The sequence below is a fragment of the Benincasa hispida genome, chromosome 1, assembly GCF_027475165.1.
Source record: "Benincasa hispida cultivar pf3 chromosome 1, pf3_genome.v1.1, whole genome shotgun sequence".
Classification (NCBI taxonomy): Eukaryota; Viridiplantae; Streptophyta; class Magnoliopsida; order Cucurbitales; family Cucurbitaceae; genus Benincasa; species Benincasa hispida.
In genome coordinates this window covers 87662272-87684554 of record NC_143478.1, presented here as the reverse complement: position 1 = coordinate 87684554, position 22283 = coordinate 87662272, and the positions used below count along the sequence as shown (strand labels likewise).

The 22283-nt window shown below is 36.6% G+C and overlaps 3 protein-coding genes across 4 annotated transcripts; 1 reads left to right on the top strand and 2 right to left on the bottom strand.

Annotated features, from left to right (window-relative positions):
- Nucleotides 1-11185: 11185 nt before the first annotated feature.
- LOC150038809 (uncharacterized) lies at nucleotides 11186-13413 on the bottom strand. Its single transcript, XM_090311404.1, has one exon. The coding sequence runs from the start codon at nucleotides 12427-12429 to the stop codon at nucleotides 11488-11490; it is 942 nt and encodes a 313-aa protein (XP_090167530.1). The 5' UTR covers nucleotides 12430-13413; the 3' UTR covers nucleotides 11186-11487.
- Nucleotides 13414-14002: 589 nt separating this feature from the next.
- Nucleotides 14003-15558, top strand: LOC120087208 (homeobox-leucine zipper protein ATHB-53-like). 2 transcript variants are annotated; one of them, XM_090311409.1, is made up of 2 exons: nucleotides 14003-14807; nucleotides 14902-15558. In XM_090311409.1, the coding sequence occupies exons 1-2, from the start codon at nucleotides 14430-14432 to the stop codon at nucleotides 15259-15261; spliced, it is 738 nt and encodes a 245-aa protein (XP_090167535.1). In that variant the 5' UTR covers nucleotides 14003-14429; the 3' UTR covers nucleotides 15262-15558. The 2 variants fall into 2 exon arrangements, with proteins under 2 accessions (XP_090167535.1, XP_090167533.1); XM_090311407.1 differs by having other exon boundaries at nucleotides 14138-14807; nucleotides 14887-15558.
- Nucleotides 15559-15899: 341 nt separating this feature from the next.
- On the bottom strand, nucleotides 15900-17534 carry LOC120087222 (ubiquitin-ribosomal protein eL40 fusion protein). The gene is made up of 5 exons (XM_039044138.2): nucleotides 17380-17534; nucleotides 17178-17264; nucleotides 16605-16707; nucleotides 16236-16302; nucleotides 15900-16102 (listed from the first exon to the last, which is right to left on the bottom strand). Exons 1-5 carry the CDS (start codon nucleotides 17480-17482, stop codon nucleotides 16076-16078), a joined length of 387 nt encoding a protein of 128 aa, XP_038900066.1. The 5' UTR covers nucleotides 17483-17534; the 3' UTR covers nucleotides 15900-16075.
- Nucleotides 17535-22283: the final 4749 nt, after the last annotated feature.

The following is a 22283-nucleotide window of genomic DNA, read 5'->3' as shown; positions in this document are numbered from 1 at the left end:
CTTCGAGTTTGTTTTGTTTCAGTTTTCAAATTTTTGTTATTTCAAACTGTTTGGAATTTATGGTTTGAGTTGGATAATGCATGAAGGTGAAAAATCAAACCGAATGCTCGACAATCGACCATCTAGTCACTTGTAATGTATCGAGTAAGGGACACCATGTAGCATGTATCGAGTATCGAGAAATCGAGTATCTTGTATTGTGCATCGAGGAACGTGCATCGTGTATTGAGTATTGAACAAAATTCTTATTTTTCCCTGTTTTTTGTTATTTTGTGTAGTATGGCTAGGCAATTTAAGATTCCTCCCCATGATTGTTTCCCAGGCCAAGCGACCAATCTATCCTCTCACATTGGGACGGCTAACAAGATTATGAAAGAGAAGCTTACTCCTACTCAGCTTGCCCTCTTCAGAAAGACTATATTTGGTTGATTTGTGGACATGGATATTATCTTTAACAGTCCATTGGTCCATTACATGCTATTGAAGGAGGTTGAAGACCATAGGAAGGATTCAATGACATTCAATTTGAATGGTACAGTTGTAACATTCACCAAAAAAGACTTCCTATTAGTGATGGGATTGTGGTAGTCACCCAATCCAGTAGTTGTGAGAAGGGCTGAAGGAATTGAATCTCTACGTAATAGATACTTGGGGAATGACTTCGCAGGGCACATCAATATTGGTACCTTAGAGACAATGTACAAGGAGATGAAGTTTGAGAATTATATGGATTTTGTGAAGATGACATTGGTTTACTATACTGAATTGGCTACGATGGGAACGGAGAAGACGAGGGTCAATGTCGACAAGACCTTATTAATTGACATGGAGGATTTAGATTACTTCAACTCCATGGATTAGGGAAATGTGTTGTGAGTAGACTACAAAGAGGATTGAGTGGCAAGTCCGAGAACTAAAAAAAAAGGTCCAAGATCAATAAAAACTACATCGTCAAGTACAACCTACCTGGGTTTCCTCATGCTTTTCAGGTAATATCCATTCATTGGCCATAGGAGATCTACTAATTTTAGTGTTAATGTCACTTACTACTTATGCTTGTCTTATAATCGTTTATGAATTATGGTAGGTGTGGGCATACAAGATCATTTCAATGGTTGCCAGAAACGTTACAACCCGACTTAATGGACATGCCATATCTCGATTCCTGAGGTGGGAGTGTACATACTCACTCCCAACCAAAACAATAGTGCGAGACGTGTTTGAGTCCATCGAGGTTAGTGTATTACATCACAATTTACTTGGATTTAAGGTGAATGACACATATAACAAACAAATTGTTCGTTGTTTTGTATAGACAAGGATCACACCCACACCATTGATCATGTTCGATAGAGAGAGGAGGTATAAGGATACTAGGGTCGATGAATGACCAGTATACAAGTGCATTGATATCGAGACAACATCCTCAGAGAACATAGATCACACCATGATAAGGATGCTCGTAGTTACTCCAATGACTACGAGAGTTACGAGCATCACACCCACGAGCTAGAACTCGATGAACATCAGTCTCACGAGCTCCCTACCGATGAGCGTGAGATTCACCTTCTTCATAACAAGTCTCACGAGCTACCTATTGATGAGCATGTGCCTCCAATTAAGAAGCAAGGGTCGCCTCGATTGAATACAACACATTCTGAGCCCATGAGGGGTGTGGGCATTTACACATCGCTCCGTGATATAGATCAGATAGTGGCTAGATGGAGTGTAAATTGGATGATGTACATTCAGACTTGAAAGATATGAAGTCTGACTTGAGTGTCCTTCAGGCTGAAGTACAAACAATCACCAAATTGTAGTCATTATGTCGGGTACGTAATATCATCTTAAACTTATTTTAATATAAATCTATGTCATGTTGTGTTTGACCTAACATACTTCATAAATTATATAGGGTTTACGCGTGGAGTCTACCAAGACTATTGACCCCATTCTTCCACATTTCGTTAAGACCCGTGATCCAGCCCCTCCAGCAGCCACTGAGTCCCGTGACCCAGAGTTCTAGGACCCCGTTCTTCCACCCACCACCGAGACCAACACAATGGAGCCTGAGTCATGTGACCCCATTCCTCCACCTTCAACAGACCCTGTGAACTATGAGGGGGAACAGAGACGGACAAGTAGGAAGAGGAAGCCAACACAACCGTACACCTCTCCAGTTGACACGGTAAAGGCAACTGGAAAAAATCAGAAATATATTCAGCTCGGTGAACATCTGATTGACATCGTCCCCTACGACCTGACACATGCTATTCTAGAGGACTTGATGAATGAGTTCATGGTCTGGTTGAACAGCGTGGACATAGGTCCTCACTAGCCGAGGAATGAAGTCCTATTCAGGACGAATTGCACGATGAAGATGTTGTTCCAGGAGCTGACATGTGATAGTAATTGGGTTTTGAACGACGTAAGTTAGCATCCCTTATTACATTTATATGCTTGTTAATTACTATTCTCATTCTTTGACTTAACTTTCAAACTACAAGTTGTCGATTCTTTATTCATGTTTCTCCGATGGAAGTTTATTAGCTGGCCGGAGATATGTGCTCATCGGTTCACGACATTGCCACATGGCATATTGGTATATATTATAGAGGGTTTAAATTTTAATGTACAATTTTGCATTATTGATATACAGTTGAACCTATTGCTATCTATTTTGCAGAGTTACTTGAACCTCCAAGGTCCAGATAGCTTGTTCGAGGTCATACGTGGAAAAACCATGGAAGAAACTGCTAAAGTATGGGAGAAAGAGCACATGTATGTCGATTACGTGCTCGGACTGGTACCTGAACATCAGCCCAGATGGGCAGATGTCGATTACATCTATACCAGTCAACGGATAGACAATGATTGAACTCTATCACTATTATCTCAGATAGGCACTGATAGTGATCTACCTCTGTCTATCTCAATTCAAAATTATCAACAAATACACTCAAATAAACAAGTATCTATTGATGTTAAAGTTTTTCTATAGTTATTAAAGTTCCTAAGATAGATAGTGATAGTAGTCTATCACCATGTATCAATAGATAGACTCATATAGACAACTATCTACCTAGAAGTACATTATTATTAAATAAGCACTGATGTACACAAGACAATGAACAAAACATAACACTATTTACCAACAACAAAAAAATATAAAGTGAAAACCATATACAAACTGATATTACTGTTTATCATTGAAGTCTATCACTTTCTAGTCTCAGATAGATAGAGATAGTAGACAGAGATAGAATACTATCTCTGTCTATTTCAGATTAACAATGATGTAACTCTATCTCTAGATAGAAAGAGATAGTACTCTATCTCTGTCTATCTCAGATAGACAAGTATTTATGGATATTAAAGTTCTATTATACATGGAGATAGAATATGAACAAAACATAAAACTATCTACCAACAACAAAAAAAAATATTTGGCAAGTGCAAACCATTAACACTATTTACCAACAATAATCAATAATCAACATAATATTTAGTGATTTTGTCATTGTCTATTTGTGATAGGCAGTGATAGAACATTATCACTCTCTAGCACAACTACTTTGGTTTTACCTTATTCTTAGTTTTTATTTTGTTTCCTTTTTCTCTGCTTATTGGTGATTCAACTTTCATTATTTTCTTTCCTTTTCCTTTGCTTCCTTTGCTTGTTGCTGATTCAGCTTTGATCACATTATGTTTTTTGTTTACCATCTATTTAAACAAGTTTAGGCTTAATAAGGTTTAGTAAGTATGATTAAATGGAAGAGTTGATGAAATGAAAAGAAAAGAGAATGATTATAACCTTGAAAAAATTGATTTTATGATAGATTGTAAACTTGAAGGAGAAGCAGCAGAATATTTAGTAGCAACGGGAGAAGAAGATTGAGCAGCAGCGATAGAGGAAGAAGAAGAATAAAATGGAGATGAAGTAGTGGAAGAAGATGATGAGCAGCGAATGAAGATGAAGTAGAGAAAGAAGAAGATGAGTAGTGGAAGAAGGAGAAGCAGTGAAAGAAGAAGAAGTAGCAAGATAGATCATGATAGATGGTTGTCGTGCATTGTTTGATGAAGAAGAAACCATCGAAAGAAGATGGGGAAGAAGAAGAAGCGAGCAATAGTATATTAATAACAATATTTAATTAGTTGGTGGTTGAAAAGGATTTCAACACTCTACTCTTCCTTTAGCAATAGTATTTTTGTATGCAAATTTAAAATTATTGGTTTATAGTATTTAATAGTAGTCGTTAATAGTAATTTGATATTAAAATATTCTCTAAGGATGATTAGGTCATCCTTACAGATCTACTTGTCACAAACATCCAGAAGATTGATTGCTTCTTAATAGTCTCACCACAGTCTATGAAGAGGTATTGTTTGGATCTACTTAGTAGGACTGACTAACTTGACTATATTAATAACAATATTTTTTGTATGCATGAAATTGGCTCATTATTAGCCATGTTTTATATATATATATCGAACATGTAAATAAATCTCTAATGACAATCCTATTTTTTGTGTAGGTTCAATTCACAAACTCCAAAACCCTTAAAGTATATTGTAGGGTTATTAGTTACATAAATAATGGCATTTTGTCTATGTTAAATGCAATATTTGTGTAGAAAATTGTAAAATACATTTATATTTAATTGAGTTCACATCTCACATGAGTGTTAAGAACGTGGAAAAGTATGTGTATAGTTGAATGGTGGTACAAAAAATTAAGCAAAAGCAAACAAAAAAAAAACAAATGAAAAATAACAAATTTTAAAAAAAATTACAAAAATGTGCATCCTTTTTTAAAGAATGCACCAAATTTTCACAGGGTTTTTTTGTACAGATGGCCCCTTTTTAGGAGGTCAGATGAAAAATGAGTGCTTTTTTAAATTGAATAAAAAGTGTCTTCTGCTTGCGTCAGTACCCTATAAATTTACCCATTCGACCTTGAAAATCATTTGCAAGTTGTGATTCATAAGTTTTCTTGATACATGATACTCAATCCTCGATCCTCGATCCTCAATTCTCAATACTTGCTACTCGATGCTTGATGCTCTATATTCTATGCTCTATGCTATATATTGGCTATATGCTACTCGATCCTCGATCCTCAATACTCGATACTCGATGTTTGATGCTTTACGCTCTATGCTCTATGTTATACGCTCTATGCTAAAAACAAGTTACATGTTACTTGATCCTCAATCCTCGACACCCTATGCTCTATTTTGTACGTTCTATACTCTATTTAGAAGTTCGCTTGATGCTCGATACTGTAATGCTCTATATTCTATGTTTGATTCTCAATGCAGAAAAAAAGATTCGCAAAAGAAAAAAATGAAGAAGGAAGAAGAAGAAATTCAAAAAAAACGAAAAAAAAAAAAAAAAAAAAAAAAAAAAAGGTTTCAAAACGAAGAAAATAGAAGAGGAATGCATTTAAAGTTAAAGTGGTAATTTCACACAATGATGATATAAGCAGAGGGCCAAAACTCATAGGTTTTCAAAAAGGAAGCCTTTTTTTCATTTTTGCCCTTTATTTTGGGCCATCTATGCTATTTTTTCGTTTTCATAACTCAACCTTTGCACCCCAAACATATAAAATTATTATCAACCCAACACCTTAAACACATACAATTATTACCAACTCAATTCAATCTAACTCTACGTCTCAAATGAACTCTATGAGGATGTTTGTTTCAAAGGTTGGGATTGGATGAAATAGGCATCCTAAGCCCAACCCTTGTTTGGCATGGATTTAGGAAGTCCATCCTTTTCCTATGGGTGTGAATAGTAAACATTATTCAAGCTCATGGGTTACCCTTTTTTTTTTCTAATTTAATCTAGGAAGTACGTTGGCCACCCTCCGAACACCACCTTTGGCAACCACCATCGGCTGACTCTGGCCGCCACCCTCCGATGCCCGCTGTTGGCCAACTCTGGTGGCAAGACAACCTCTAGCTACCACCTCGATGACCGTCGTCGGCTAACCTCCGATTGCCACCGGCCAACTTCGACCACCATGGACCAACCTCTGGAAACCTCCCTTCCCCCCTACACCTACGAAATTATGGCCACCAGCTTCATCGGCCAACATCCGACTGCCACCTCCAGCAACTGCCACCAGCCATGAAAAACATTAATAAAAACACTCTTAGTATATAACAAATTAGACAAATTTGTATATAAAAACACTTTTAAGAAAGAATTGCAATACATATGTGTTTTTTATTTTAATGATTTTTTATCAAAAGTATTTAAATAAAAATGAATTTTCGAAAGATATTTTTTTATAAGTCGTTCAAAACATGATAGTGGTCGGATCATTTTTTTTCTTTCTTCTTCTCTAGACCACTGACAAGTCTGGTTTTTTTTCTTCTTCTTTTTACGTATTGTCTTCATCTTCTTCAATTGGGTTTTTTCTTTTTCTTCTTCTTCGCATCTTCTTCATCTTCGCGAGTCGTCTTCTTCTCCAGTTGGGTTCTTTTTCTTCTTCTTCTTTTCCATATCTTTTTCACCTTTGCGAGTCTTCTTCTTCTACGACATGACCACACCTTCTCCGACACTGCACCTTCTTCAACGAACAAGAACGAGAGCGAGATTTTCCCACTTTTTCTCCCATGCACGTCTTCTTCTTCTTCTCTGGCACGGCGAGTCTAAGCGACCAGCTCTGACGCAACCAACTCCATTGAGCAGAAGTGAGAGAGAAAGAGTGCTTTTGTGTGTAAAGAAAGGAGAAGAGAGACTGGGAAAGAGTAAGAGTGGTCGAGACCAAGAGGGAGCTAGAGAGTCTGAGACCAAGAGAGAGCAAGAGATAGAGAGAGTAGTGATTTGTGAGTGGGAAAAAGAAAAGAGAGAGAGGGATGCTTTTTTCGCGTGCACACAAGTATATTTTAGTAATTTCACCCAAATTTGACATCAACAAATGGTCATTTGATATTTTTTTAAAGAAATTGGGCCATTTGATATTTTTTTAAAGAAATTGGGCCATTTGACATTTTTTGTCCAATTTTTGGATCATCCGTATAAATTTCCCTTTATTCTTTATATTTTAATACCTCTTTATTTTTTTAAGTACATGTACAATTGGTGTAACATCCCGAGTCCCGGATAAATTGGGATTAATCTATTAGATTACAGAAACATGCAGCAGAAGAAAATAGGATTATTAAGCATTCTAATTCCTTAATTTTTACATCAAAATAAGTTGTTCATAGGGCATTAAGAGGTTTCGACACATACCATTGAAAATCCTCTTCAAACACGAATTTGAGCTACAATCTTCTCCAATTGAAGTTTTGGACCACCAAGAGATCTTCTCTACTATTCTCAGCCTTGAATTTGAGTGGTGAAACTTACAATTGAGCTGAATTTGTGAAGAAATTGGAGTGAGTTTTCAGGTGAAGAAGAATACCTGCTGCAAAAACAATTTTTCTAGCAGCCTCCCCTCTCAATCTCAGAAATTGAAGTGGTTTTTATTTTTTTCTACATGCAAGCACTGAAGAGCAACTCTAATGGCACTTCAATTGCATAAAGTTAATGGGCAAGGTGTGTTAATTTAGGAGAAACACCTCCTTACTTCATCAAAATGTGGAAAAGTCCATTACCAAGTTTCAAAATTCCAATTTCCATTTTCAATTTTCAATTTTAATTAATTAAAATCAGAACCAATATTTCAATTTCTGAAATTGAAATAAAAATGAAAATTAATTTTGATTTTTAATTAATTAAACAAAGTTAATTAATCACATACCTAATTTTAAACATGAATCCTATTCATAAATATTTAAATCAATATTTAAATATTATAAACTCTCCAATTTCATTTAATTTCGATAAATTAAACGTTAATTAATTATATCAAATATAATTATACAAATCCTAATTTGAATTTGAACTATTCAAATTCAATTTGAATACTTCAAATTGATATCATTCCAAATTCATCCAATTTACTAATTCAAGGTGTTCATGTTTTACGAGCTAGTAAAGGAATCTTATGGACCTACAGATCATGAGCTCCAACGATTTGAGATTAATTAACTAAAACTTTTTAGACCGAATTAATCAATATTCCTTAACTATCGAGTCACATCACTATAGCTCGATAGTTGCACTCTCGTCACTGTAGATATATTTGTGTCCACTTGATTTAACTATAATCAGTAAGTACAGGTTGTTCGTAATAATGGCTAGGTCAAATGATATTCTAGTCCCGAAATTACGTCTTACTCCTTAAGTTCCATTATCCTCTAATGAACAATTAATTTGTGATCCAATCACTAAACCAGATTCCTCTCGGGCCAATGAGAGGGTGGGGCCCCTTGTTCAAGACCTGGATTCAGCATTAAGAGAACAACCTTCCTCCTATCCCTAAATTAGGCGTGAATTCCATCTTGCACGCTATGTCCCCAACTATCTACCCAATCTTACCCCTGAAATGGGAGGCTTATTGAGCCGACATCGTTGAGCTAACTCTCACCCATACAAACCTAAGGATAATTCCGAATAAACAGGAGTCCATAGTTAGCTCAGGATTATGGTCAATTTACTTAGGTCATCGCTATGAAATAGTCAGTCGTAAACAGTAAACAGCGTTATAAAGTATGAGTGACTTATTTTTTGATCCGATCTTATGAAAACTCATTGCACAGGATGCCTCCTCTTCATGTCATTACTTGAACGAATCAGGATCACTTCGTTTATAGCACTTTACAACTTCTTTTAACAAATCCAGAGTGGGCGCATCCGATAGTGTTACCAGAATAAGACACCCAACCTTATTCATATATTATAGATCATTTTGATTATTTACTCGAATCTGATCCATTTTTATGTCTCCACATAAAGTTCAAGTATTCATATAATAGCCATAAATCATCGACACTCTATGCTCTATTTTGTACGTTCTATGCTTGATTTAGAAGTACGCTTGATGCTCGATGCTCTAATGCTCTATACTCTATGTTTGATGCTCGATGCTGAAAAAAAACACAGAAAAAAGAATCGCAGAAGAAAAAAAAAAGAAGGAAGAAGAAGAAATTCAAAAAAAATGAAAAAAAAAATAATGTTGCAAAATGAAGAGAAAATGAATGCATTTAAGGTTAAAATGGTAATTTCACACAATGGTGACATAAGCAGAAAGCCAAAACTCATTGGTTTTCAAAAGGGAACTCGTTCTTCATTTTTGCCCTTCATTTTGGGCCATCTATGTTATTTTCTCATTTTCATAACTCAATCTCTGCACCCCAAACACATAAAATTATTATCAACCCAACGCCTCAAACACATACAATTATTACCAACTCAATTCAATCTAACTCTGTGTCTCAAATGAACCCTAAATGGGTGTTTGTTTCAAGGGTTGGGATTGGATGTGTTAGGCATCCTAAGCTCAACCCTTCTTCAGTTGTTTGAGCATGGATTTAGGAAGCCTTGGCTTCCTACCTCATTTTCCCATGGGTTTGAATAGTAAACACTATTCAAAATCATGGGTTATCCCTTTTTTTCTAATTTAATCTAGAAAGTACGTTGGCCAAGCTCTGTACACCACCTTTGGCCGACTCCGACGATCGCCGTTGGCCAACTCCGATGGTGGGCCAACCTCCGGTTGTTATCTCGACAACCGTCGTCGGCCAACCTCCGATTGCCACTGGCCAACTTCGACCACGTCGACCAACTTCTAGCAACCCCCCTTCCCTATACATCGACGAAATTTCGGCCACCAACTCCGTCGGCCAAATCTAACTGCCACCTCCAACAACCGCTACCAACCATGAAAAAAATTAATAAAAACACTCTTAGTATATAACAAATTAGACAAATTTTTATATAAAAACATTCTTAAGAAAGAATTGCAATACATGTGTTTTTTTTTATTTTAATGAGCTTTTATAAAAAAAAAAATGTTTAAATAAAAATGAATTTTCGAAAGATATTTTTTCTATGTCATTCAAAATATGCTATTAGACTGCAATTATATAAATATATTTATTTAAGCTATATGTGTAGAAAGCCCTGATTTAATTTAATAACATTTTCATTTTTCTGTTGGTTAATTTAACTAGCTCAAACACTTAGAATCATTTTCTAAGGTTTAAAATGTTTAAATAACTTAGTGACCAAATAAAAAGTAAAACTCAAAATTTATGGTTTTTTACTCCTCAAATGTAAATTGATAATATATATATATATATATATATATATATATATATGAAAATTATCTCAAATGGTAAAACTGTTGAAAATATTTAGAAGATATAGCAAAATTTTAGAACTATCAATGATAGACGTTGATAGAAACTGATAAAAGTCTATCGACGTCTATCATTGATAGTTCTAAAATTTTGCTATACTTTGTAAATATTTGATTCATTTTTCTATATTTGAAAACAGCCTAAAAATATATATAATTTTTCAATAATTGAATTTAATATTAAAATACTAGTCTATGAAATTTTATTTCAAAATATAATAAAATTAAAATATCAAATTATTAAAACAATAGGTTAAATAAAATTATAATTTTAGTCATAATCTCTATTTAATTTTATATATATATATATATTCTTCCAATGTTTTTAGTTTATTTAAACTTAACTATATTAAAATATTTAAGATGACAAATTTAAACTAATCTAAAATCTAATAAGTGGTTAAATACACTAAAATATTTCTCAAATTAATGATTTATAAATATGCATTTCATTCTCGAACTACTTAAGTCTGCACTCAAAACACATGTTTCTTAAACAATCTAATCTCCAACGTTGTCTGTTGTCTATTTTAGTAACAAAGCTGTCAAAATATTTAGGTTCGGTGGATAGAAATAAGCGTACAAACATCACCACTCTTATGTATCACCTTCGTTATAGTTCTCTTAGACCAAAACAAAATAAATAAATAATCGTGAGAAAAGAAATTAAAGTCGAGATTGGTAGGAAGACATTAGCTATAGCGGTGTAGATGGTGAGAGAATTTGAATGAAGCACTCCACTGTCCACCATTCTCAATCCTGGCTGCCCCCTTTTCAGATTCATAGGCTTACTTCTAAGTTCTAACACATCATATCTACTATATCATCCCACCAATCATAAATCGACATTCTTTATTCATAGACACACAATTCTAATTATAATAAATAAATACGTACCTAACTATTCTCATAAATGCAAACATCTAAAAAACTAGTCCATTCAATGCAAGAATTTCCAGAAAAGTACAAAACCACTACTATTCAAATTAACTGCCATATAGAATGAGATATTAATTACTCTTTTTTTTAAAAAAAAAAAGTTAAAACAATTGAGAAGAAAACAAGCTTTTTAAGTTAAAATTTGTCTCTCCTCTTTAGGTACAATTTCGGACCCTGCTGTTTAAAGTTCAAAAAATGGGAAGAAAAATAGGGAACTTTACATAATCTCCACCTCAGTTAGTTGGTTGTGTGATTTGAAGCCTGGATGTGGATGTTGTGGTCAAATATCAACCGTCGCCCGCGGTCTTCAAAGGCTGACCGGAATCCTCCCAGCGAGGGTCTCCGCCGGCGGCCAAGGAATCGGCGATTGGGACAATGACCAAAATGCCCTCCCCGGCAGCGGCACATAGAAAGGTACTAAAAAAGACAACGAGAGAAACGAGGGAGTAAGCGGGCTGGTCCGGCCTCCAGAGCGCGGAGAGGCCGAGGAATATAATCTGCAAGGGCAAGGAAATCATGACGGTGAAAGCGAGGCCGTAAAGGCGGATCCGGAGGGACTTGTTGATGACCATGGAGGCGACTTTCCAGGAGGAGAAGAAGAAGCAGAACATGTAGCCAATGGCGAAGGCAGCGAAGGCAATGGAACTCAAGAGAGGGTAGGCACACAAGACGGTGGAGTTGTCAAAATCATGCTTGATGAGGAGATAGCTCTGATTGAAGGCGGGAGGGAGTTTATGGTCGAAAGGGGAATAGAAGACGATGAAAACATGGAGGAGGAAAATAGGCATGGAAACAAGGAGAAGGAAGGGAATAGGTGCATAATCGTGAGGAGTGTTGTTCTTGGCGGAGGCATTGATGAGAAAGAGGAGTATGATCAGAAAGCAGGGCTGGAAGAGGCCGAGAGAGAGAAGGGCGTGGATTTGGCAGAGAGAGGATTGGTGGAGGGAAGGGATGGAGGGGAGGAAAGGGTAGAGGTAACGGCGGCGGAAGAAGGAGAGGCGGAGGAGCTCATTGAGGGCCCAAAAGGAGATGAAGGAGACGAGAAGGAAACGGACGGTCCAGAGGGAGTTGAAGCGCTGGAGATGGTGGGAGGTGCGGGACTTGAGACGGAGGTGGAAGATGAAAGAGAGGGAGAGGAGAGAGAGGAGGAGAATTAGGGCAATGAAGGTGACGGTGGTGAGATCGAAGGTAGTTGGATCTAGGAATGACAATGGAGCAATGAAGAACATGGATTTACTCCGTCACCCCCCCAAGGAAGGAGGAAGGGACTTGAGATCCCCTCTGCCTCTCTCTCTCTCTCACTCAACAGAAGAAATGTAAACCCAAATGCAATGGGTATGGGTGGCCGCGGGCGAGGGGGAGGCGCAGGATGTAACACAACTGACACCCTAAGAAAATGCATGGAATGAAGGTGGGCATCCGGCAAATCCAAAGCCACAAAGACACACACACACACACACAAACTTCGATTCTCGAATGAAAAATGGGTAATTTGTTGTTGGTTGTTGGTTCTGTTCTCCCTCCCTGTCTCCCTCCCTCCCTCCCTCCCCTCCCTCTCTCCCTCCTACCTCCCCCAATTCCCTCATTTTCAACCACCGGGAAAACAGGGGCTCATTTTTTACATAATCATCCAATTACTGGACACATATCTCCTACCATTATTATTATTATTATTATTATTATTAGATGGCGCTTCATAGTCCACACACTACCCCAACCTCCTTTTTCCCTTTATTTTATATTTACCCTTTTTTCTTTCTCATTCACTCAAAACACCTCATTCTAACACTAACACATCACCCATTTACTTTCCCTCTAACCACTACTATTTTTATCATTCCTCCTTCCATTCACTTTTTCTAAATTCAATCCACACCTTTCTTCTTATTTCTTTCTCCAATATTCATAATTTATACTCTCCCCTCTCTTTACTTTTTAGAGAATTGTTTATTCGTTTTAATTTCTAATTACAATATTTTAACATCAATTTCAGAAACCCCCCAATGCAAACTTATGACTACAGATTTTAAGAAATTTAGTAAATGGAATGTCAAATGTTAAAATTTTTATTTTTTTAAAAAAAAAGTGAACTAAAGATGGAATTGAATGGACTAAAATTGTCACTTTTTTTAAATATAATTACAAAATTAAACATTTTGAAAGTACAAAAAATGTTAGATTTATGTGCAATGCCCAAAAAAAAGTGAAAAAGAAAAAAAAAAAGGAGGAAAAAAAACGATGAGCATGGAAAGATAATTGATAAAGAAAGTGATTTTGAGAAGCAAATGGTGGGTGGGGAGTAGGGTCAGGGTCATTTCCATCTCACACGAACTTGAGCGCAGCATTCTCCAATTTAGATTGAACACAAACATACCCATTTTAACTTACTTTCATAATACTTGATCTTATCCCCATGCAATAATACAGCACAGAGGCACAATTCTTGGTCTATCATTTTGAAATCAACTTTTTTTAAAGAAACCTTATAACCATCACTAAGAATTAAAATTTGAAAGACCTTACCAAACTTCAGTACCTTTCTTTCTCCTTTTCTTTTTAGGGGGGCAGCTCTCCAATCAGAAACTAATTTATAGGTTCATTTTACCAAGGGAGACTGTCAGCATCTTGAACTCAACTCAAGGCCAAGGGCCGTGGCGTGCAAGCCATGGAATTTCATTCACTGCTAAATATGTCAATACCAAATTCCACTGCTTCGTGTCGTGCACACCGTGTAACTTTATTTGACTATCTTCTCAACGCACTTTATTTCAACTTTTGTTGCCCATTACAAGATAATACTTCTCTTCAATCCCCTCCCACACTCAAACTAATTAGAGGCTCTGATTGAAACCATCATTATGATATTTTTGCGAACTAAAACACCAGATATTTGTGCCTATGTAAAAGAAAGAAATGCACGTCAAGCTAGCTAAGGGGATAAGCATGTAGTGCCTTTTGATGCTTACCAAGCCTTTATGGCAAAAGGGTTTGGAATAAGAAGGGAAAAAAAATTGCTGTAGAGAATGGTGGTGTGCTTAGAATCGAAGCTGAAAAGGGAAAATGGATGCAGATTACCACAAACACACGTTATTGAACCTCATTGGTCTTCCATGCAAAAACTTGTTTCACATTACTTACTCTTATATACTTACCTTACCACTACCGTCTATATATTCTAATCTATTTCCCTGCGTTCATCACAGAAGGAATTGTATATTCAACAGAAGTTATGGACAGGAACGACAACTTCACAATACCAAACTTCGAGACCGAAGCCATGGACTCCTCACAGACATGCTCAACTCCTAGGAGGAAGAAGAAGAGTAACAACAACATGAACAAAAGAAGGCTCAGTGACGAACAAATCAGATCACTGGAGACCATATTTTATTCAACAGATTCAAGGCTGGATTCGAGGAAGAAGGTCCAGCTAGCAACTGAGTTGGGACTGCAACCTCGCCAGATTGCTATATGGTTTCAGAATAGAAGAGCAAGATGGAAGTCCAAGGAGATGGAGAACAATTTCAGGAGCCTCAAAGCTATCTATGATAATCTAGAATCTCAGTTTAAAACTTTACAGGAAGAGAACAACTCCATGCTCTCACAGGTACCAAAATTCTTCTTCCTTTTCCTATATTCCTTTTTATAGCCAAGCATTTTCATTAGTTGATGAGTAAACACATCAGTGGCATTTGAAACAGTTGCAGAAGCTAAACGTGCTTCTTCAAGGACCTTGTGTTGGCAATTATTCGAACGATATTAGCAGAACCACTCGTGAAACTCAAGAAAGGCCAAAAAGCTTTCAAGATGAATTGGAACTGAGTGTGGTCACGTATATGAACAATAATTATAACACAAACAAGAAGTGTATAGCAAACGGAGAAGGCAAAAGCGACGACATAAGCCATGTCGAGGAGCAAGCATGTCAACTTTTGAACCTGAATGGATTGTTTGAATCAACTTCTGAGAAATTGTGCAGTTTTAGTTTTGACTCAGATGGTGATTTCTTCGAATATCAGTCATGTAGCAGCAGTGTGCAGGGGCCAAATTTCTGGGGATGATAGGTATCCAGAGTCAAAAAAAAATATTAGCCCCTAAATCTGATGAGTAAGGCTGCCAAAGTGAACTAAAGATTAGCTCCCAAATACTGGATTATAACTACTAACTGGAAGATAACCATTTAGACACGACTGTCCGAGGAACTGTCAGCTGCTAGTTGCTTTGTAGTAATTTCTTGAGTGAATAAAATCCCAGTTACAGATTTGAAAAGTATTATTCATTTGTCTTTATGCAATTACAAAAGAACAGATATTTGTAGAAGTTCAAATAAACAATGCAGACGGATCAATTCCTACTGAGCTTTTGAAGGCGATACCCAATTTCTTTTCAGGGGCCTCTTGTTATGACTTCTCAGAATGAAGTCCAGGGACCTCTCTTGTTATGACTTTTATCAGCAATATATGTTATCTTTTCGACTGAATCAGAATACGATTCCACCCACAGCCATATCTTGACAGAAATGAAACCATCGCTAAGATCAGTAACTGATCCACAACTTAAAGATAGTATATTTTATATATGATCATTTAAGATGCTTCTCCCCAAAGTTTAAGTCAAATGTTATCCAGTATTTTGGATTCTCGTTATTATGTGTAGTGAAAGCACCAAAAAAAAAATAGGAAATATGACGAGCTGAAGATTAGTACTCAAAGGTCAAGAACAAAACATGCCATTACTTGAGAATGTTAAAAAGCAAAAACAATAACAATTCAAACTCCTAATGAGTATAAAGTAAATAGTTCTAGGCATAAGAGATCCAGAAAATAAATCAAAGCATAAACTTTTGCATAGATTTCCTCTCCCAAAATCAACAGTCTACTTTATCTTCTTCTTTGGCCTCAACTGCAAATCAACAATTAACCAAAAAAAGCTGTAAGTAATGCAGCAAATTTAAAGATTATTAAAATAGTATAGCAGGAAACCTTTTTTTTTAATAAGAAAATAGTATAGAAGGAAATTTAAAAAAGAAAAAAACCTGGTTGCTGTGTCCACACTTCTTTTTCCTGCAGTTGACAGCACGAGGGTGCAGGCGGGCATAGCACCTATAATTTAATTGTACCCAATTGACTTTAGATAACGAGTATGTAAGCATATATATATATTACAAATTACATGGCCATCTCTAAGGCATTCAATGTTTCAGGAAGAAATTGGATGTGTTGGCAGACAATTTGGAGACCAAACTTGGTAATATAGAAATTGAAACAGAATAAGCATATAAACCACCCATGACACACCAGATCCAACTCCATGTACAATGTAATTGTAAGATTGAACAATCAGTTCCATAGAGAAGAACCAACAAAACATTTTTATGCAAATAATTAAGCATATTAGAGCTTACTTGCGGCAGATCATCTTATCCTGATTGTACTTCCTAGCCAATGCCATCAAAGATGGCTCAATGATACCACCACGAAGCCTGAGCACCAGGTGTAGAGTTGACTCTGCAAAGAATACAAAAACAAAAGTAATGAGATGCAGTTTTCACTTTTGAGAGCAATGCACTTAACAAACACTTTGAAGGAAACTAATTTGAACTCCCATACATCACGTAAGTTAAACCCTAAATTTAAGATCCTCTCCTCAGTATTCAATAGCTCAAAACACCGTACAAACTCAAAGTCCTTGTTGATCAACAAGGGAAGTTCAGTTTTTTTATTATTAAAACTAGATAGCTGTACGCTAGAAGTCAGTCCTCGATGGTGTGAGAAACTTCATGCCCAGTTAATTTCACATGACGCTCATTAACGATCAAACCATGCTTATTCAAAGCTTCCATTAAAGCAGACCCAGTAGATGAGACTACCTCGTCAACAAACATTACACTACTTAATTTGATTTTCTAAATGGGAAAGAAAAAACTATGAAAGGATTGGTACAAACCAGAAAAAACAATGAAAGGATTGGTACAAACCTTTCTGGATATTGTAGTCAGCGAGCGTTCGCCCATCCTCAAGCTGTTTCCCAGCAAAGATAAGTCTCTGCTGGTCCGGGGGAATACCTGAAACACGCACCGTGAATTATAAAAATCCAAAACATGCGTATTTCAAAAGGATGAAAAGAAGAAGAGGAAGAAATATTGCTTCAGAAACCAAATAACTTGTAAGAAATCGAACCTTCCTTATCCTGGATCTTAGCTTTGACATTGTCGATGGTATCGCTGGACTCAACTTCCAACGTAATCGTCTTCCCCGTTAGGGTTTTCACGAAGATCTGCATCTTGTGGCGCCGCTCGTTAACTCTCTCTCCCTGGTTTACAATTCTGCTTTGCAACACTCTCCTCCTCGTTGATCCCCTTTTATATGCTCTTGAATTAGGGTTTTTGCAGGGAAGGTAATTTACAAAATTGACACTTTTAGATTTATGTTTTGTGTAATTACAAAAATGGCCAAAATGTTTTCATTTTTTAAAACAGACGTGCATTTATTGAAAAAATAAGTTTTCTTTTACCCTTCTATTTTGAGAATATTGGTGGAACTACAGAATTGCCCTTTTATTCTTGGAATAATCGTATAAATGATCCAAAAATGGCCCAAATGTCAAATTATCCAAATTTAAAAAAAAAATGTCAAATAACCTTATGCTAATGTCATAGATAAGTAGAGTTACGGTATTGTCCTTCCATTATTTTTTTTTCTTTCTTCTTCTCTAGACCATCAAGAGGTCTGGTTTTTTTTTTCTTCTGTCGTCGTCTTCTTCTTCTTTTTTCACGTTGTCTTCTTCTTCGATTGGGTTTTTTCTTCTTCTTCTTCACATCTTCTTCATCTTTGCAAGTCGTCTTCTTCTTCGGTTGGGTTTTTTTCCTCTTCTTCTTTTTCATATCTTCTTTACCACAGCGAGTTTTCTTCTTTTCTGGCATGATCACCCTTGTCTGGCACTGCACCTTCTCCAGCGAACGAGAGCAAGAGCGAGATTCTCCCACTCCCTTCTCCCTTGCACGTTTTCTTCTTCTTCGGCACAACGAGTCCAAGCAACCAGCTCTGACGCGACCAACTCTAGTGAGCAGAAGCAAGAGAGAGAAGTGATTTTGTGTGGAAGAAAAGGAGGAAAGAGACCGGGAGAGAATGAGAGTGGTCGAGACCGAGAGGGAGCGAAAGAGTCCGAGACTAATAGAAAGCGAGGGATAGAGAGAGTAGTGATTTGTCAGTGAGAAAAAAAATTAGAGAGATGCTTTTCTGCATGCACACAAGTATATTTTGGTAATTTCACCCAAATTTGACATTAACAAATGATCATTTGATATTTTTTTCCCAAAAATTGGGTCATTTGATATTTTTTTGCCCAATTTTTGGATCATCCATATAAATTTCCGATAAATTGGGATTAATCATTTTAAATTGTTGGGTTTTAACTTCCTTTAGTTTTTGGATTTTGAAGCCAACTTAAAACAATTTAGGAGATAATTAATTTTATGTAGTTTTAAATTGATTTAAAATATTTGGAATGATTTAATTTGTATCAAATTGATAGATTTCATACCCTTCAATTTTAGTTTTTGGAGCCTAAATTAAAGTAATTTGAGGAGTTAATTGATTTATTAATTTGATAGAATCTTTGGAGATATTGTGATAAAATATTTGATTTATCTTTTTAAAATTTTAAAAAGATGTCTCCAAAATCTTTAAAGATTCTATCAAATTAATAAATAATTAATTTCTCAAATTACCTGAATTTAGACTCCAAAAACCAAAATTAAAAGACATAAAATCTATTAATTTGATACAAATGAAATCCTTCCAAATATTTAAATCAATTTAAAACTACGTAAAATTAATTATCTCCTCGATTGTTTTAAGTTGGCTCCAAAATCCAAAAACTAAAAGAAGTTAAAGCCCAACAATTTAAGATAATTAACCTCAATTTATCCGGGACAATCTAAATGAATAAATACTTCAAACTTTAGTTGTCCATAAAGATTTATACATTCTCTCCATTTAAATAACATCTTCAAAATTCCAAAGCAAAGACAGTTCAAGTTAAACCCAAACGCTCGTAAACATCCAACTCGTAATTTAGAAAGTCAAACCAAACTTAGTCTTTGATCTCAAAATATGAATTTCCTTCACACTTATCTTTGTTGAGGCCAACAAATTTTAAGGTGCGCTTTCTATTTCCCAAGTGAAATATAATTTCTATACCAAGCAAGTCATGTGATTATCTATAATAATCTACAATTCAATTCCAAACTTCAAACTTTGGAAGAGAGTATCCTCCACAAGTTAACATTGTTTTTAAACTCGAGATACTTATCCTCCCTCTTAGTATAGCTAATTAAACTTGAGTCCTTTCATCACAACAAAGGCATAGACAAAACATAAACACCTTTGAAGTATCTTGAATTCAATCCTTTACAATTTCTTAACCTCTCAAATCCACTTTTTTTTTTTCCATCCATCAACAACCTTAGTTTCATGCTTGACATGTGTTTTTTATGGTGAGAAATTGGAAGTCAATTTTACTCGACAACCAACTTTCCTTGGACGCGGTATGCGATGCATGTTCCTAAGATATGCATTGATAGTCATGCATCGATGATCATGCGTTGGAATGAATATGCGTTAATAAATGTATGCGATGACTATGCGTCCTGCCACAAGTTTTCTTGTGTTCACGCCAAGTATAACATGGACGCAAGTTTCTCGGGTAATCCGAGGTTGAACACAGGGACTTGTAACTATATGTTTGCGATGATTGTGCATGCGGCAATTGAATAAAAGAATGGAGGGGATGTTGTTAAGTTAATCTTACTCCTACTCCTATCTATCAAACAACACAATGAGAATATGCATGAAAGGTAGAGATGCGACAAACCTTGACATGACATAAATGTATGGGAAAGTAGATAAAATGCGGAGATGTTTTCATTGCAACCCTTAAGAGTGACCGCAAAGGCAACCCTAGTCAATGCAAACTAATGCGATCATGCAACACTCATACAATAGTAAACCACCTAGTGGTGCCAATGCTACGACTTCTAATGCTAGAACACATGCGATGTATGTGTAGAGGTGTCTATAGGGCCTACACATAAGCCTCTAATTCTTGTCTATACGATGATACACAAACAAGGCGACCACATATCATCATTCCTATTCCTAGGGTGCATGCGATGTAGTGTTGACAAACAAAGCTTATCTCTAAGTCCCTATCTCTTGCTTATGCCGATCTAATCTCGCTCACTCGAGTCTAGATTCTAACCTAGCTCTCTCGAGTTAGGTTCTTTCTTTAGACTCTCTCTCGAGTAGCTTTAAAGGGGTGTTGGGCACAACATAAAACAAGACGAACGCATGAACTTGGTTGACGTAAGATTGTTACTATCCCTAGTGAACAACGCATACCTTGCTTAATGCGTCCAACCACTTACCCTCTCGGGCAATTGATTGTTGCTGACTTCACTCATAGACAAGCAATGCGTTAGCCTATAAATAGGTGTTGCAGCAGCTTCACACTAAGTAAATAAGGTTACTCACACACTTGCGCAACGCACACCTCTCGGTGGGTTGCTACATGCTTCATATTCCTAATCCACATGACTAAGTATACAATACCCAAGCACTCCCACTAAGTGTTGTAATGAAAGTAAAAATGTTAAGCAAGAAGATGGAGATGAAGTCAAAGGAATAGAGAAATGCATTGAAAAACACATTATATTAATTTTCTTAATTCAAAATGTCATACAATACAATATAGAAAAAGAAAGGAAAGGAAATGCCCGAGTGGAAGCAAAACTTTGCTTCCAGCGGATGCACGTCAAGGTTGTCGGTGGTGCCATGGATGGGCGGAGGAGCTGACTCTCTCGAGATCTAGCTCTGGTTGAAGGCTCCGGTCATCACTCGAAATGGATGAAGGAGGTGAAGAACTCTCAGCGTCTTCTCAGCAGTTTGTCTGGATCACAAGGATTTGCCCCAGGCGAACCTCAGGCAAGAACCTTGGATTCAACCTTGGGTGAAAACCCTGGATAAAATGAATTTCAGCTCATCGACTTCTATTTATAAAGCTTGGGTCGCCGACAACATTAATTGGACTGCTCTGAGTCTGACGTTCGGGGCGTTAGTCCTTTTTTAAACCTCTGCCACTAACAGCGTGGTAGGTGAAATGTCAACATCAACTTTAGATTTTCTCGAGGTAGATGCATTAATGCGTTCATTCCACCTACCTTGCGTTGATCCCATTAGAATGCGTTGTCACGTAGCCACAATCATTCAATGGCCGCATTCGCTTAATACCACAACTCTACATGATGACCGCAATCACTTGATGCACGCAACTCCCATGTGATGGACGCATACGGGTGATTACCGCAACATCCGTGTGTTGATCGATGCGTTTGCCTTGCGATGGAGTGTTTCTCCGCATGCGGTCGTCTATGCGATGGTCTGGTTTCCGCGTTTACATTCATTTCCTACATTGGCTACCAAAAATAGAACATTGAACGCTTAATTAACGTAAAATAACGGGTTAGCTGAGATTGGACATGCTGATCGACGCAAGCTCATATTCTTGTGAATTCCTATCATGATCGATGTATATTCTGCCTAACAACCTTCATAATTCTAAGTAAAAGGTCTAAGATGACATGCATTTCTGCATGTCATCACACCCCCAAACTTAAAATCATGCTTGTCCTCAAGCATGCGTTATACTTAAGAAATTCTAACTCACCTTCATGCTTTCCTTTGCGATGACCAGTTTCTCAGAATATAATTTACACACACCTTTGACCATCATCGCAATTCTCTCCTCTACTTTGGCTACTTCTTCAAAAAGATCTTTTCTAAGTTAAATCCGGCAAGCATTTGCTCAAAAACTTTTATTCATTCACCGTAACTTTGTGTTTAGCTTTTGAGAATGCGTTCATTCAAAATACTTCAAAACTTTGTGATGGTTTATTCAAATGCGGCGTTGAACCCGGTTACGCCTTTCGTTTTGGTTTACCCCCACGTGTGTCATCCAGGTATCCAACTTCAATTGCGTTCCATATTCAACTTCAACTCTTGTCTCTTTTGATTTTGCTTTCGCT

Excerpts from the sequence above, each read along its gene's own strand:
- LOC150038809 (XM_090311404.1), bottom strand. The coding sequence starts at position 12,429 with ATGTTCTTCATTGCTCCATTGTCATTCCTAGATCCAACTACCTTCGAT.
- LOC120087208 (XM_090311407.1), top strand. The coding sequence starts at position 14,430 with ATGGACAGGAACGACAACTTCACAATACCAAACTTCGAGACCGAAGCC. Across the intron at positions 14,808-14,886 it reads ACAACTCCATGCTCTCACAG|TGGCATTTGAAACAGTTGCA; the intron begins GTACCAAAATTC and ends TAAACACATCAG.
- LOC120087222 (XM_039044138.2), bottom strand. The coding sequence starts at position 17,482 with ATGCAGATCTTCGTGAAAACCCTAACGGGGAAGACGATTACGTTGGAA. Across the intron at positions 17,265-17,379 it reads TAAGATCCAGGATAAGGAAG|GTATTCCCCCGGACCAGCAG; the intron begins GTTCGATTTCTT and ends TGCGTGTTTCAG. Across the intron at positions 16,708-17,177 it reads TGACTACAATATCCAGAAAG|AGTCAACTCTACACCTGGTG; the intron begins GTTTGTACCAAT and ends TATTCTTTGCAG.